Below are 17,466 nucleotides of genomic sequence, written 5' to 3'. Positions count from 1 at the left end.
AAGCCATCACTGAGGTGTCCTTCAGCTCTCAGAACTGTAAAGCAATCTCCTTTAATCCTCTTCTTTAAGGAGTGTCTGAATTGCTGAGGGCTGAACATATTTTCTCCTAGAGCTGCAGAATCATTACTGTCCCTAAATTTTGCAACAACATCATTGGTTGCTGAAAAGGGAGTTTCATCTTCTGAGTTATCTGTGGGTAAGTGGTGCACTTTCAAGGGTAACTTTCATGAATTACCAGTATCTATCAACAACAAAAGTAAGGTTTGTCATAGTCTAGAAACCATTCCTTGCAACAGTTTAAGTGCAGTAAGGAAAGTGTGTGCTTGTCTCACTAAGACATGAACTCCAGCTGTACTTTTTTTCAAAGCAAGCATTTATTCCTTCTAATTATTTTCATATTGGGCAAAAGAATTCACTATATTTTATTTTTCCAGAGGAAAAAAACATTGACAATTGCAATGAAGTATTATCTAAAGTGACAATTCATTCTTGCATCTCCTAAAATACAACTATTTGGCCCAAAACAATTAACACAAGAGAATGGACACTAAAATACTTTGGTAACTCAAGGCACCATGTTCTCATTGACTGCATGCAAGTCCTTCCCTGAGACACACAAACTTGTATCACAAGAAACCTTTTTTCCCTTTACCCACTGCATCTTTTCTTATATTGAGTTACTGACAGAGGTGCAACTTACTGCATAAAATATTCAAAGATATGCAAACATGTTTGCAGTGAGCAGCCACAAACCTACAGTAGCTGCCTGAAAGGCAATTTACTGTGAACACAAACATGTTCTCTACATCTGTTATGTGCACTTGGCTGCATCCCTAAACCAGTTATTCTGCTATTCCAGAAAATTCTGAAACATGATCTGTACAAGCCTGTGGAACAAAATGTTCTGTCAAGAATGCTGCTTGATTCTTCAAGGCAAAGGGCCACAAAGTGTTGGGAATTTTAGCTTGCAATTACAAATAGCAGGCTTCCTCCCTTCCTTTTTATTTTAATTTGAAAAATGTTTTGCTCACAAGCCTAAAAGAACCTATTTAGACATTTGCTGCCTCTTTACCTCTTACCCAGCACAGGACATGATGTTCAGTCTTGCCTAACCCAACTTCTGCTTCTTCTTGCATGATCTCCCCAGCTGATCGAGTCACTTTCCCTGGAGGCTCCAGGCTTGAACCTGAAGGCATCTCCCAGAAGCACAAACACAGGGATGGGAAGGGTGTGCTTCAAAAGGATAATGCATGTCATACAGAAAAATGACAGGATAATTTGGCACTCTCCAGGTGTCCAAACCCAGTAACGTGAAGAGCATTCCCTCATTTGCTGATGCAGTCATTATGGGGTTCTCCTCAGACTTGTACTAGAAACCTGTGATAATTAGTCACAAGCCATCTTCACCCTGCAGCATGTGGCACAGATTCTGTAGCTACCAGCACCAGTGACATTAATTTTGACACATATTAGGGTTACAAAGTTTATGGGTGTTGATGCAAATTTTGATTTTGACATAAGCCACATATTTTTCACTTTCGCTTAAGAAAGCAGAAAATTGCAAGCAGTCATTCTAGCACTTACTTTGCTAAAAACCTCAAGAAATATCAGAAAATATTCTGCTGTAAAAGAAGACTGTTTTCTGTCAGGCAAGAAAGAGGAAGAAAACTTCTCTTCTGTTCTTGTGTACAAATCACTTCAGTTTTATTAGCAAACATAACAATGTAAGAAATTAATATAAAAAAGTTAAAGATGCCATATTTTCTTTGCCACAAATTGCTACATACTCTCTAGTGACTCTGGGTGCTCTGATTATTCACTTAATGTCTTAGGACACACTTTCAGCTAAAAAGATATTAAATAACCTTTTAAATCAGATATTAACCCACCTTTCCCCTTAAAGCACAATACAATAAATGGATAACAGTAAAGAACAATAAATAGAAAAGTTAGTAACAAATTCATTACTGCAAAAGAACAAAACTAGATTTCCTTTCTAAAATTATTTTTGTGACTTATCAGTCCAGTGGGTTTGGCAGGAGAATCCAGCTTGGATTTACATGTATCTGTTTCGAATGTACTCTCTGTACATGAGGAAGTCATCTCTTCCCAGGGGCTGCATGTTTCCTCTTCCAGCCTGAATGTGTGCGTGGAAAATCTCTATTGATTTCCTATCAGCTCTTGGAGGCTGGACTTCATAAATATTGTCTTGAGAAAAGGAGGAGATGGGTATTCTGAAAAAAAAACCAAACATGCAGAATACTTGGAGCTTTAGGTAAAAATTTTCCACAGAGAGAGAGAGGAGTATTTATTTTCCTTGAAATATCCAGAAGAGTCAATGAGAGGGCAAGTTCCCAGTAGATAATTCATTTACCTAGATTTTTATCACTACTGCAGACCTGGTAAGACCCAGCTTTCCAAGTAGGGTAATTAGGTAAGTTGTCATTAATCCCATTACAGAATACCTTCTCACTTCCCTTTGCCCTGCCCTCATTTCTTCATCCTTCCTCAGATCTGCTACGGTCAGTAAATACCCCAGCTAAAGTAGATCTGTGCCAAGCATGACAGCAGATAAAAGAAAGACTTCATTCAGCTTCCACTTAGTAGCAATTATAACAAGTGATTATACTCTGAGCCAACACAGAGAAAGGATTAATTAGGTAAGAAATTTCTATCTAATTATCAGGAAGTAGTCAATTTATTATAAGCAACAGCACTCAGATATTTTATGAAAATATTTTTAAAATCTTCTTCATTCAACAAATAACATATTTGAATTCTAATAGACACATATTTTTGGGCTCAAAGCTCCTCAGGGAAGAAAGTAAAGTGGCAACTCACTGTCAAAGCTCACTATTTCATAAAGCAAACATCAACCAGCCCAAATGCAATGAACATTCAGATATTAGCATCATTGCCATATTCTACAGAAGCCACAGTCATGACTCACTACCTGTGTGCTTTTCCAGGAGACAAGAAAGTTATTTTTATGCATAGAATCTCTTCTTTTGAAGGTGAAAAAACAAGTAAGAACTAGAACACTTAAGCAAAGGGAAAGCCCTTCTATAAATAAAATGCCCTAATAAACTCCTACTTGCATTATGGGCACAAACTAATGTTTGACACTGTTTCTAAAAGAAGATCTCCATTAAAACTGTCAAAAAACTCTTGCTCCCTCATTTTTCAGCCTTTTATTTTAGTAAAATATATTGTATTTTGGATGTTTCATCATGTGACAGTTCATTAGTTTTAAAAAATTACTGCAGTGTGTCATGTAGGACATAGTGTGCCTATATTCCAGTACAACTGGATATATAAAGCAAAAAGGATTCCAGATTAAAGTAATCTTTTTCAATTTTATATTTCAACTTTGCATAGCCATACATTCATTTGATTACTCTTTGATTGCAATGATAGAATTACTTATACAAGTATACTATTGAACTTGAGACAATAAAATCACTGGTCTCCCACAGAGTTTGGCTGCATACTCTAAAACATTTTTTTTTTCTCAACAATGTGATAGTTTCTTCTCATTATCACTTCTAATTTATTTAAAGTGGGTGTTTTCAGAACTGGTAAAAAACCTCAGTCTAGATGCTTTAAAAGTAGATTGTTTTTCACAACATCCATAGTTTCTGCAGCACTTACTCAACCAGTGTAAAGCATCCAAGCTGAGACTCTAGCAAAGGCATTTGACACTAGCACACTGTACTAACTTATCAATGTTCACTATCTAACAACAAAGGTGTCACTTAATAAATGGTCCACTAGCAAGTGGGCAATTAAGTAAAAAGCAAAACAGAGCCATTACACTAAATTGATGCCTTCTCTATTTATTGATTGGTTTCTAAAGATATGACATTTCTGAAGCACTAATGACTCAAAAATCCTTTCCTTAGGTACAATGGAAGCTGGGCAGCAAAGTGCATTTAATTTTGAGCATTTAATAACCAAATCTCAATTTTCCTCCTACTTGCATCAACATGATAAAAATATATTGAAAGAACCACATGTTCATGAATGCCAACTTTGATTAATAACCCTGTATTAAGCTGTAACTATTTGTAGAGTGCTTGTATTATCCAGTCATTTAATTAAAAGTTATTTCTCCAACATATTCATGTAAAAATCTATTTTACGTAATAAGTTTAATATCTTACAGTAGTCATGAAGGAGAGCACGTTATTTATGACTTGGCTATCAGGTTTCCCTAGAGACCTGTAGCTTTATGGCCTCCAGTGAAAATTCTGTAGACAGGAACATAAGCTTTATGTCATGAAGGACAGAACCCTTGACACACAATTTTCAATTATTTTCAACCCACTTATGAGCAGGCTTCCTGGTGTTATGGTGTAACAGTGGTCACAGGGGTCCTTGGATGAGGGAAGAGACAAAAATGTTGACTCCATGTTCAGAAGGCTTGATTTATTATTTTATTATATATATATATATATATTAAATTATAACTATACTAAAAAGAAATAGAAGGAAAAGGTTCATCTCAGAAGGCTAGCTCAGAACAGAATAGCAAAGAATGATAACAAAGGCAGCTCTCTCAGACTCTGTCCGAGACAGCTCGGCCTTGATTGGACATTAATTATAAACATCCAAGATGGGCCAATCACAGATGGACCTGTTGCATTCCACAGCAGCAGATAACCATTGTTTACATTTTGTTGCTGAAACTTCTCAGCTGAAAAAATCCTAATGAAGAAATCCTAAGGATTTTAATGAAAAGATGTCTGTGACATTATGGTTTCACCAAGAGTATCATTGTGTCTACAGTAAAAGATACAGTTAAAACCTTCAGTTATAATGAGGAAGTTCCATACTTCCAAGGAAAAGTTCATGGTGATGTAGATTAGCTCTCAGACATATAGCAGTCACCAGAAAGCCACTGCATTTGTTTCAACATTATTTAGTTCTCCTCAAGTCTCTGTATACCTAGAAAGTAAACAAAATCTACTTTTTCACCTTGTTTGAATCCTAAGCAAACATCCATGAAGATGATCAGAGGGCTAGAGTACCTCTCCTACAAAGACAGCTGACAGAGTTGGGGCTGTTCAGCACAGAGATGAGGAGGCTCCAGGGAGACCTTGTCTCACCTTCCAGTGCCTAAAGGGAGCTGCAAGAGAGCTGAGGAGGGACTTTTTTAAAGGGCATGAAGTGATGGGCCAAGGGGGAACGGCTTTAAACTGAAAGAAGACAGGTTTAACTTAGGTAGTAGGAGGAAATCCTTCACTGTGAGGGCAGGAAGGCACTGGAACACGTCACCCAGGGAAGTTGTGCTTGCCCCATCCTTGGCAGTGTTCAAGGCCAGGCTGGATGGGTCTCTGAGCAACCTGGTCTAGTGGGAAGTGTCCCTGCCCATGGCAGGGGGTTGGAGAACTGGATGGTCATTAAGAATCCTTCTAACCCAAAGCACTCTATGACCTGACCTGAAGCACAGCTTGGACCCTCATGTATGCACCAGCCACTCTTGGTGGGAGGATGTTTAAGCATGCTAACACTCTTCTTTCGTGCTACAGGGAATCAAAACACTCAATTCCCTTTTCAGGACAGAATAAAGTTTCTTGTACTCCTAGCTAAATGTATGAAGTACCTTTAAAAAGGTTTTGAGAGTGTATTTTTACAACAGTATTATTTATATCATACCAGAATGAATAGTAGGGAATTAGGGAATTAGGAACAGGTGCACTGTGTCAGCCAACAGTAATTACACTACAGTACTTAGAGTCTGTCCTCATACACATTATAATAGATTGTGCTAAAAGTAGTCCAGCTCTGTTTAGCTCTATTTAGCTCTTAGTAAAATTCCATCATTTTTTCCTTCATGGAATTTCTAAGAACAAAAAGAAGAATTTCAAAATCCTTCCACATCCTCCATTCAACTTCAGTATTATTCCACTGCATCACTTTGGTCCCTGTTCAAGTCCCCCTTTTTTTTACTAGTCTATACTTAACAGTTTCTAAATTCAAGACAGAACCTTCTCTTCAGTATTTATACAATTCATATTTGAATTCAGAAATATCACTGCATCGACATTATAAAAATAAGAAATAATTATTCTTTTGTAATGGCTTCATGTATTTAATTAAAATGGTCAAGTGTTTAAAATTGTGAAATGTTGGATTATTAAAAAAGATTTTCTTGAGAAGTGTGGAAAAGACAACTAATCTAAACTTAGATTTTTTATCTCATTGCTGATATGAACCCAAAGTTTTAGACTGAGTACCTTAATTCATTATGAAAAGAAATAGGGTTTGATTGCATTTGTATCATATATGAAGCAACCACTTGAGAATTAAATTTGTTAGATTTTTTTCAATTTAAAAGGCGTCTAACATCAAATAATAAAAGTTAGTATAATTTTTTAATTTCTTCAAGAGCTCCTTGAGAAACAAGTGCAAGCTGTGCCTCAGCTGCTATTACTGAGGCACAAAAAAAACCCATCCCTCTCTCCCTAATCCTGAGTACACTTATGTTCATTCTATTGTATTTCTCAAAAGTTAGTATTCTCCAAGGAAATTCCTGATTCGGAGCAGCAATTCAAACTCAGTAAGAGAAAGCTTTCTTGTTTCAGAGTTGAACAACATGCCTTTTAAGAATGGTTACATTTGTTACTTTAACTAAAAGAACAAGCTGTCACCATTCTAATAGTATTTAAACATTTTTAAAAAGTTACAGAACAAAACCCAAAGAAAATTTTTAAGCAGTCTAGGGATATACTGTAATAAAAAAGAAATCACCAACTCTAAGATATTCTATTTCCTCTCTCATCTGCACAGAGGAACATGTTTGGTAGAACGGGCAAGGAGAGATGATCTACATGACTTCAAGAGAAGGAGTGACAGGAGGCACGGATTTGTGTGCCCTATGACTTTTACACTTCTACTATTCAGAAACACGTGGAAATTACATTTGGGAAAAGAGAAAAATTAACATCTGACTATCCCAAAGCCACCAGAATTCTGTGTAGAGACTCTCTTTAATGTGTTCATTTTACAGCAGCTCAGCATTGGGAAAAAAAAATTTACATTTAAAGGGGTAAGAAAGGAATTATTATCTCCTACACTGTCTTACACGCTGGGAGATTTTGCAATTACAAAAAAGAAACTGCCTTCATTCATAGCAAAATTCTTCTTCTTCTTCTTACAAAATATTTTCTTAATAAACATGTCCATTTAAAACATTCAGGCTTGCTCCCTCATATTGAAAAACAGTTTTACAGTTTGCCAATCTAATTTACTACTTTAATACCCATTATGCATGTTTTATTATAAAACTACAGGCTCATTTACCTACAAATGTGATATCATCACTTTAAATGTAGGTAATACCAAGTGACTAAACACTGCTATTAGACATTATTGTCTCATACACAGCATTACAGCAGTTTCATGTCATTCTTTTTCAGCCCAACTGAGACTCACCCAGTCTCTCTTCCTGCTTAGGTATAAATGCTGTGTTTAAGGTTTCCTCACTTCACCAGCACACAGGGGTGGACAAGAGGCAGTGCAGGAAACAAAACTGAGGCTTGTAAACCAAAGGATTGCAGAAAAGTTCTTGCCATTCTAAGAAGTGGCCATGCTGTTGGATAAAGGATCATGTACCCCAGGGACAGAAGTAAATAAAATTCTGCCTTGCCTTGGTGAAACTTTAAGCTGCCTACACTACAGGAAGATGTCAATTGGGAGAGTAGTACTTGATCATCTAAATTGTAAGACCTGGTTCAATATTAGTAAGACATTTGGATAATACCATGACCCTTTTTATACACTAGTACTAAGAAGATTCAGATGTAACTTGTTTTCTAGTGAAGTAAGCAAGAAGAAATTGCCCTCTAAATTCAGTAGATTCAGCACTATCTGTTAATTCAGGCTTGCTAAGACTTTTAAATAGAAACCCCTTGATACTACAAAAACTAAAAAAGAAAACAAAAAACAAGACTCCCCCAAACAATACAAACCAAAACTAAACACCCAAAAAACCCAAACCCTCAAAAAACCAAAAACCCAGTTCTTCATGCTATGCATTGAAACCCCTTATGCAGTAAAGATAATGGAAGTGTGACTCTGAAGCAATTTAACATCAAATTTACATGATCACTTTTCATATCTAATGACAAAAGCAAAATCAGGCTAGGTGGAAAAAGAAAAAGAATACTTACAAATTTATGACCTTATCCAATGGGCGTTTTGAACAAAATTGCTGGCTGCCCTTGTCTTGTTTATGCTGACTCTGTCCCAGCTGAACAAACCTGTGAAAAGCAGTAAATTGAAGAATAAATCAAAGAAATAAAAGAACCATTCCCCAAAAATCATCAAACAGAAGAAAATGACACTAAGAAATGCGATTTTGAGTCATACTATATAAGTCACTGATCATGATGTACTTCTCTGGTGAACAAGAGAGATTTTTAAAAGTTCATAGAGGGTGCATGCATGAACTCAAAACCTCCTCGGAAATAAGATTTGTTTATCAATTGGTGTCACCCAGTATGTCATGGGAAGAAACAGGCCTCCCCTAAGAAAAAGACGGCCCTCTACAGTCAACTTCCTATATCTTTCTAAAAGCAATCAGTAAGAGGAATAGCCTATGGAAAAATCAGCAAAAGACACAAAGTCTCTCAAGTTTCAGATTTAAGTCAGTCCTCTTCTGAATTCAACCTAATTTATTCATCTGAAATGCTGTTAGTCCAGATCCCTTATTTACAACCACAACCTTTTGGGACAATTTCTCCATCTCCCAATATTTGCTGGAAGACACTGTCAATGGAAAATACTGTCTTTTTTTTTTTTTTTTCTTGGCAAGGAAGTGGAACAAAATCTTCTGAAAAGTAGTTTATCACTAATCTTAGACACTCAGAATAGGAGGAAAAGTCAGACGGTTTCAAACGTAAATATATGTAGCTATCTTGCACTCAATTTGTTCACTCTCCAACACAGCTATGCCACTGAAAAGACAAGTAAGTAAATGTTAGTTGTGATTTACTAGTTTAATTTTCTGAGGCAGAGAGTTTTTCTTAATAGTGAGCTTCCATTTAGCTTAAGAAGTCTTACTGGTCCACTTCAGGAATATTTACTACATTTTAACAAGCAACTATTACCAGTGCAAAACCAATAGCATGAAAGAGTGTACAGAAGTCAAACAAACAACATATTCCTAAACAACTTATTGCAGCTTTTCTTTCTGCTCCATTCAGATTCTATACTGTAGAAACAAATGCCTCAGAGAAAAGCAACATCACTTTTACTGTTAAAGGAATAAATACTTACATTACCAAAATAGAGAATTTTAAGTGAAAATCAAGATAATTAAGATCTTCTACTGCAGGAGCCTGCTATTGAAACCAACTTTAAAAAAAACAGAGGTAAATCAATTGCATAAGTATTTTAATTAATTGCTTCAAATTATTCAATATTTTGAAAGTTACAAGACCTAAATGCATACAAGCAAGTTTCCTGAGGTCAGGAAGATACCACACACAGCTGATCTGGAGCATACAACCTCAAATTATTGGAGGGACTTCCTGTCCCTTCCAAATCCAACCAATCTGGGCTTCTGTGATTTCTGTTTTGATGAGAATTATCTCAGCCATCAGTGAAAACAGGCTGAATAGATCTGAGTTACTTTTAATTTGCATTTACAAATAGGCTTAATACAGATCAGTTGACATAAAGCAACTTAACCTGAAGTACTTTGAATGTGCGAGACCCTCATCCTCATAATGAAAAAATATGTAACATGTCCAGTGATGTCAAGTGAAGTCAGGATCTTACATCCCCACTTCCCTTATTACAGTAACAGAAAAAGGCTTGATGTGAGAACTGTCATCATACTGTGAAAGAAATTGCTGCTATTCTCAAGCGATGTACATTTTGCAAAGTATAGATTTTACTGACATCCTTGATTATATAAATCAGCACACCAGACCAGAAATAGCACCATGCCTTGTTAGCTGAAAGAGATAAAGAATTTGTAATTTTTTCTATTTTTAAAACCTACATTGCTCAAAGGAAATGAAATAAATGCAAGGTTTGCTTTGTTGGTTTTTTTTTAAGGGATATAAATAGGGAGCTTCAAAGCCTCCAAGAGGTTTATAGTTTTACATTAGCAATAGATTGAACATTAGTCCAGCCTGAAGAAATTATAAAATTGGAAGTAGCTGCAATTCTGGATGTTAACACAGAATTGTTCATCTGCACAGAGAGACTCACAGTAGATACCAGCTCACACTGGGCCATTTTCTGAACCACAAAAACTACCTGCTGTATCAAAGGATAGTTGTCAAATTTGCATCCATCTTCTAGGGTTAAAATAAAAAGAAACAGAAGTAGAGGCATAGATGAAGGTAAAAAATTCAGCTATAATGAGAAACATCCTCCTTAACCCTATTCAAGTTTAGGATCTTTAAATGACTCTGCTTGTAGGAAATAGGTAGAAGTGGGAATTTTAAAGAACAAAAGAGTGCAAGAGAAATAGCTACACCTAAAGAAAAAGCAGGAGAATATAATTTTAAATATAAAGAAAAAATGCTTTGAGTGGATTAAGGAACTAAGCCAGGATGAAACACCACATATCACCAAATTAGATATCACCAAATTAGATATCACAGTGAATTAAAATTTCCCTTAAAAATTGAAAAGGTTTCAAATAGAACAAGGTAGCTACTGCTATTACACATTAGAGAATAAAAACAAATGCACACAAGGCCATGTCAATCCATGTCTCACAAGTATTCATTTCAATATATACACAGTGCTTTCCTGAGATGAAGCGTAGATTTCTTATATGATGTCGTGTTAAATAAAAAGACAACTTTTATTATTTTATATGCATTTTTACAGAATAAGCTATTTCATTATGACTGATTTGAATTGGAGTAATTCAATACTTGAAAAATGCAAACCCCACAGATTACAAAGCTTACAACCATGGAACCATTCTTGGTTGTAAATTCTGTGGAATTTACTTATCAGAGGAATATGGAATTCCTATGAATTTACTTATGAATTTCTAGGATTATATTAAGTGACAGGTATTTCTTCTGAAGCATCTTTCATTTGATTTAAGCTCCAAATTTTGCTTTCAGAGACATCTGCAGAGCTTCCACTGAAATCAGAATTGACACAGACAGCTGGAAACAGTTTGATTTTGAAAGAGTTAGCATATATAGGCAAATTTCTCATTTAAGTAAGTTTAATCAAAGGCAGCACTTTGACAAACTGCACTTAACTAGCTCAAATTATCCTTTACCAATTACCACTGGAAATTTATCTCACCTTGCATATATTGCAAGATCATCTTCTGAAGGGATATCTGAAAGATTGACTCCATACACATCTTTTGTTGCTTGCACTACATTCTGGAATATAAGAAAGATTCAGATGAAGAATACTGGAACAACATCCAAAGAAAGATTACTCTTAAGAAAGAACTTCCTTACAAGCCAAAATATCATTTCAGAAGTGCAGACAAAAACAAATAGGTTTCTCACATCCACAGCAATCATAGTTTGTACATATTTTTTAAAGAAAATTATTTATTAAAAATATTAATCAACACATTTATTCAATAAGTAAAGAATTCTTGAAAGATATCATCAGCTAAAACAACATATTAGGAGACTAAATTATATTAATAGAACATAATGGTGTAGTTATTAAATTCTGTTCTGTATTGAAACTTAATATAGAATAAAACACATTTGTTTAGAGCATGCTCCCACATTTGCTTTCACACTTCCTGCTGTCAATTCTGCAATAATTAGAAACCTCAGGTTGAATAGAACTATTTTTATTTTATACATTATGCAATCATGTCAATCAACTGTAACAAGGAATCAGTGCATATGCAATAGCTCACTAACTGTGTCTACTGATTCTGTGCTAAACTGAGGGGAGTTTTCTGACAAGACACATGAATCAAATATAAAGACAATTTTTTCTCTTAGTTCAAAACGATTCAAAGTCAAAGAACTTCAGAAAGGTATGTCCTGACCAGAAGAATAAATGCATCTTTTATTAACTTCTCGGAGATGTGAACAGAAAAGAACCAGTTTTTTGAGTTCCCCAGATAATAAGGAATGGCATGAATTAACAATGTAAATTATGACTAAAATTCAATGCATGAAAAGGTGCAATAAATTGGAATATATTTCTTCTTCTCATTACTAAAAAGTCAGAATACCTCACCCAATTTTAAAGCCATTGAAATTCAATGTTTCAAATCACACTTTGTATTTACATACACCTTTCATTTAAGCATCTTAAAAATGTAAAAAATATATCTTAGGTCTGAGTGCTGAAGTGTGTTCAAAACAGAGGGAAAAACTGATGTGAGATAAATTATGCAACAGTAGGAATCAAGAATAAAATTTCAACTTGGATTTTTGTTTAAAAAACCTATATACAATCTGATTTACTGGAGAACGGGTACTCTGTTATTCAGAGATAATGGAAAACCTTTAGATAAAATACCTTGTATAAATACAAATAAATAAATGTGCTTGTACTGGCTTAGGAAGAAGACACTATTGCACTACTGAAGGCTGAAAATCCATTATCTGAGAACACACAACCCTAGGCTAAAGACTGAATAGAATCAAAATTTGAATCGAGGCAAAAAAAAAAAAGGCAGTGTAATTGTCTTGCCTATCAGGCAATACATTTATGCTAAGGTCGTAAATACTCAATTTTCTTCAGAAGTGATAACATGCACAATCCTATAACCATTTAAATTAGCTGTGGCTTTAAAAAAAGCCAACCCTGCTGGACGACATAAGTATTTTCCAAATTTCTATAGTATACATTAGCATAACCTTTTGCTATGGTACTTTCAATGGTATCCAAAATGGATATCTACAAGAAAGAATTTGAAGAACTATTACATGAACTAATAAAATAGATACTTCCAGAATTCTTTATACAACTCAGTATTTTCATTAAATTAGCACCCAAGGGATTCCAACAAAATGGGAGTTATGCTAGGAAAAAAAGATTAATAGCCCACAACTGCAAATGTACATTCTTTCCACCTGACTGGGCAAATGCAATTTATTTCACTATTTTATTCACTGCCATTATCTGCAACCTTAGTAGCAGTAATAGCATAGGACCTGTGTGGTAACATTATCACGCACATTTTTGAAGTTAGTTAATTCTTTTTTTTTAATGCCAGACCACATAATTATGGGACAGCAATTTAAAAGTGTTCACATAAATCAGGTTGAAATTGAGACAGAATGAACATTAATTTACAGTTCATCGACCTAAGCAAGTGGCATTTTCCAAAAGGAATTGCCTTGTAATTCCAAGAGGTGGTTCTCAGGACCTCAGGTTCATACTACATGTCTTTCAGGGGGTTAGCTCCAGACTAAATCCCATGGACTAAATATTGATTAAGTAGGTAGATCAAGTACATTCTTGGAGAAAAGGAATCATTTGCATGCTCCGAGGCCACCGAATGACGTGTGCCAGAGCACAGTAACAGACAATAATCAGACATGCATTATTGCTCTGAATTAACACACTAATACAGGTGCATTTTAAACTATGTAATGACCTAAATACCTTTCAAATGCCATAGGTTTCTGACAGTAGTTTTCTTTTTTTTAATGCTATTTTCCTTTTGTCTCACTATTACATGACAAGAAGAATAGAAAAGGTTAAGAAACAGTTGTAGTAATATCTACACAAAAAAATTACACTGGAGACCTTTGTCACTAAAGTTCTCAGTGCTTTACTTCTGACTGTTCTATAATGCTTTTTAAAGGGAATGTGAATTTTAAGCTTTCTTGCCTAACACAGTAATTTCTTACCTCTGTGATTTTTGTATTGTCTCCTGTATCAGTCACCTTTACTGGAGTTGAACGTTGAGAAACAGCACCTTCATCTTCTTTATCTGTCCCAGAATCATCTTCAGAACTACTTGACACTGCTTCCTCACTTGGGGGTGGAGGAGCACTAGCAGCTGTTTTGCGCTGCAGCACAGTTTCTTCTCTATTATTTTTGTTCCTATTAGGAAGGCAGTGTGTATTTATGAAATCAGCAAGATATTAGCAATGAATATTTAAAATTCCTAATCTTGGTTACAATCTTTCCAGGGAAATAAGTTTTAACTTCTGGGGCAACCTTTTTACTCATCTTTAAAATCTCTGATTGATTTGTCTTCTTCCATCTCTTCTTATTCCAGAGCATTTAAAGAAAGCCCAAAGGATTCTGTCAGTTTTTCTCCACCAATTCTCTAATTCTTTACTTAAATCCCTCCCCACAACTGAATAAATAAAAAAGAATAAAAATTAATTGAGATATCACATCTTTGGTGTTGATTTTGGAAAAAGTTTCACTTTCTGATTAATAACAATATGCACTCCAATATCTTCCTTAATCTTGGTTCCAAATCTTAATGGTAATGTCACTTTTTTTCCTTTATTTTCCATATCTCTCCCCTCAATTTAATTCTTTAATCAGCAACATTTCTTGATGCAGTATGTACTTCTCACTCAAGAAATTCTAGTCAATATAAAGGCCTTATTTAAAAGAAGCCTTCAAGATACAGCATCTCTATGTAAGCAGGCTAACACTGGATTTAACTGTATGCACTCTGAAAGGTACACATTACTTTGCCCATCAGAAGTCATATCAAACTTATGTACTCTGTATCCTCTCCTACTGGCCACAGAAGAGCATTCAGTTGCAACTTCCTCTCAGACACTGTCACAGTCTTTCAGGGAAGGCAGTTAATGAATAGACATCAACGAAGGAATAGACAGTTTATAGACAAATCCCTGGAAACAGGGAAGGAACATCTCTTCCTTGCTGCAGTGACTGTTCCATGTATCACGGACAGACAGTGTATCTCATTCTAAAGGAAGACAGCAGCATGCTAGAGGCTGGGAAAAGAGCTCATAGATTGATGCAAATGCTATTTGAAGATGCAGGTCTAGTGCTCTCATCAGCATCACTTGAGCCCTAGTGGAGCACACTCTGACTGTTACAGAGGCTGCCTCTTGAAGTGAAACTCACATGGCAGTTTATCCCTCTACTAAATTAGCTACACTTCATATGCTCAAGGAACATGTATAAACAAATAGGGGAGTCCTTCAAAGGTTCTGATCTGAGAGCATACCCCACTCCCAAGGACATTATTGTATCAGAAAAAATCTTAGAGCTGGAACAAATGCCTTGGGAAAATAACACCATGGGCGAATTTGATTTCTGACTCAGCAGAACCTGACATTTCCTTGGACTGAAATGTATAGAAAGTTATAAAGACATAAGCATTCTTTTTAGGGAAAATAAAGGGATTTTTCCCTACTTTTCTAGATGAAGTGAAGGTCACAAGAAAAGCAGCCCTTTCTGAAAGCTGAGGTGTGACGGTGTTCACAGGGGTTTTCAGGTGAGGGAAGAGACGAGAATGTTGACTCCATGTTCAGAAGCCTTGATTTGTTATTTTATGATATATATTACATTAAAACTATACTAAAAGGAATAGAAGGAAAAGTTTCATCTCAGAAGGCTAGCTAAGCTAAGAATAGAAAGGAAAAGAATGAAAACAAAGGTCTGTGGCTCAGACAGAGAGAGAGAGCCAGCTCTGCCGTGACTGGTCACTAATTCCAAACATCCACACGAGACCAATCACGCATCCACCTGATGCATTCCACAGCAGCAGATAACCATTGTTTACATTTTGTTTCTGAGGCCTCTCAGCTTCTCAGAAGGAAAAAATCCTAAAAAAGGATTTTTAATGAAAAGATGTCTGCGACACTGAGGAATGGAGCAAGTAGCCAAACTGGTAAGAGTGTTATCCTCACCGCACTCCCAACACGTACCCAGCCAAGATCTAAGTGTCCTTGGGACCTGAATCCCTACAGACAAAAAGAGGTGTCACCAAATTTCCTTCAGAAATGTCTTAGATCAAAAGATGATGACAAATGAGCAAGGCAAAGGTACTGCCTTTTGCAAGGCTAAATATGGGTGAGGTGCAAGAGTGAAGCCATGTTTTACCCTACAACACAGCCACTAGAGGGGAAGCCTTATAAGTGATACACAGGGAGTCCTGGAATGTGGCTTTGATGGAGTTGATTCTCTGTCCCACATCAACCCCTAAAAATCACAGCAAAGAGCTTGAATAGAAGTGCCTGAGAAATTATGGCCGTTACATAATGGTCAACTATTTAATGGAGTACCTGGAGACAAATTAGTCCAAAATCTGACATTTTATCAAAGCGGAAGTATAAAGCTTACCCTCAAAATACTCATAAACTCAAATTCTTAGCAGAGACAAACTGTGTAACATTGAAGATTCTTCCTGTTTATTCCCAGGAAATCAGTAGCACAAAATGAGGTTCTACTGATGATAAGCATAGTCTACTTTCAACATTTATTTACAATGAGACTCTCAGGACAAGAGCACACGAGAGTCCAATGTTCTGGTGTTTAACAAAACAGCAAATTTTCAGAGGAACTTATAATGCTGTGAAAGCATAGTAACTACTGACAAAAGGTTTCCTTAATATGAGCTACCAAAGAGAGAATTAATTCAGGAAGATTCTGCACAGCCCTTGTGGGACACAGCAGTGGAACAAAGAGAGTAACAAAGCAGGTCCAGGATGCAAAAGCAGCTAAATGAAGCATTCATTTGTCCCAGCAAATGGTGCTGGATTGTTTTATATAATTTTATCCATAAATGTTTTAATAACATATTTTATCAAAGACTATGCTGAAATTGGCATTTATTGCTGTTTCAGAACATGCACTACATATGAAAAATTTATTATTTTTTTAAAGACAACAAGAAAATATTCACCACTGTCAACTCCAATAGAGAATAGAGTTGACACTACAATGAAGAGATGATGAAATTTTAATAACTTTTGTATATTATTAATAAAATCTTCTCATGAATTTCACTTTGAGGAATCAGAGAAAACAGAAAATATTAAACAAGTTGAATTAAGAATTCCTAGTGTTCAATAAAAATTCCTAGTGTCAAATAAAAATCTCGAATTAGATGTGACTTTCAAAGTGTACAATTCTGCAGTATAACACCAATGAATTTTTTATTTCCCGTGTAACAATGAATATTCTTCACAGACACACACATAAGAGTTTATATATTTTCATTACAATTTCACTACTATTAAACCAGAACAAAATTTCTGGTTTCAGACTTACCCCAACACAGATTTTCCAGTTTCATCAGGTTTACGAACAGTGAATGGACTTGGATCAATTCCCACATTCTTAGGCATAAAATCTCTGCCAAAATAGAAAAAGTGTTTATGAACAAAGTGCAACACATAATTTTTTTTAATTTTCTGGAAGAACCACCTCTAACATCTACCTGGGAACTAAAGAAAAAGAATCATCATAATGAGATATCAAGTTCTAACTTTGTAATTTCAAGTTGATGTACATATAACCTAGGTATTTAAAAAGCTTTCAGTTGCATTATTT

The 17,466-nt window shown here is 35.5% G+C and overlaps 1 protein-coding gene across 4 annotated transcripts in view; it reads right to left on the bottom strand.

Annotated features, from left to right (window-relative positions):
• Positions 1 to 354: 354 nt before the first annotated feature.
• The window catches only part of FIG4 (FIG4 phosphoinositide 5-phosphatase), a 51,125-nt gene continuing 34,013 nt past the window's right edge, over positions 355 to 17,466 (bottom strand). For all 4 annotated transcript variants that reach the window (XM_054628722.2, XM_077175193.1, XM_054628723.2 and 1 more), the window contains 5 exons: positions 17,185 to 17,268; positions 13,827 to 14,022; positions 11,290 to 11,372; positions 8,175 to 8,264; positions 355 to 2,234 (listed from right to left, as the gene is read on the bottom strand). In XM_054628722.2, the coding sequence (XP_054484697.2) occupies positions 2,057 to 2,234; positions 8,175 to 8,264; positions 11,290 to 11,372; positions 13,827 to 14,022; positions 17,185 to 17,268 (631 nt within the window). In that variant the 3' untranslated portion in view covers positions 355 to 2,056. The remainder of the gene's footprint in view (positions 2,235 to 8,174; positions 8,265 to 11,289; positions 11,373 to 13,826; positions 14,023 to 17,184; positions 17,269 to 17,466) is intronic.

Source organism: Agelaius phoeniceus, chromosome 3, assembly GCF_051311805.1.
Source record: "Agelaius phoeniceus isolate bAgePho1 chromosome 3, bAgePho1.hap1, whole genome shotgun sequence".
In the NCBI taxonomy this organism is placed as follows: Eukaryota; Metazoa; Chordata; class Aves; order Passeriformes; family Icteridae; genus Agelaius; species Agelaius phoeniceus.
The sequence above is the reverse complement of the archived record's forward strand: the minus strand, read 5'-3'. Positions and strand labels throughout refer to the sequence as shown.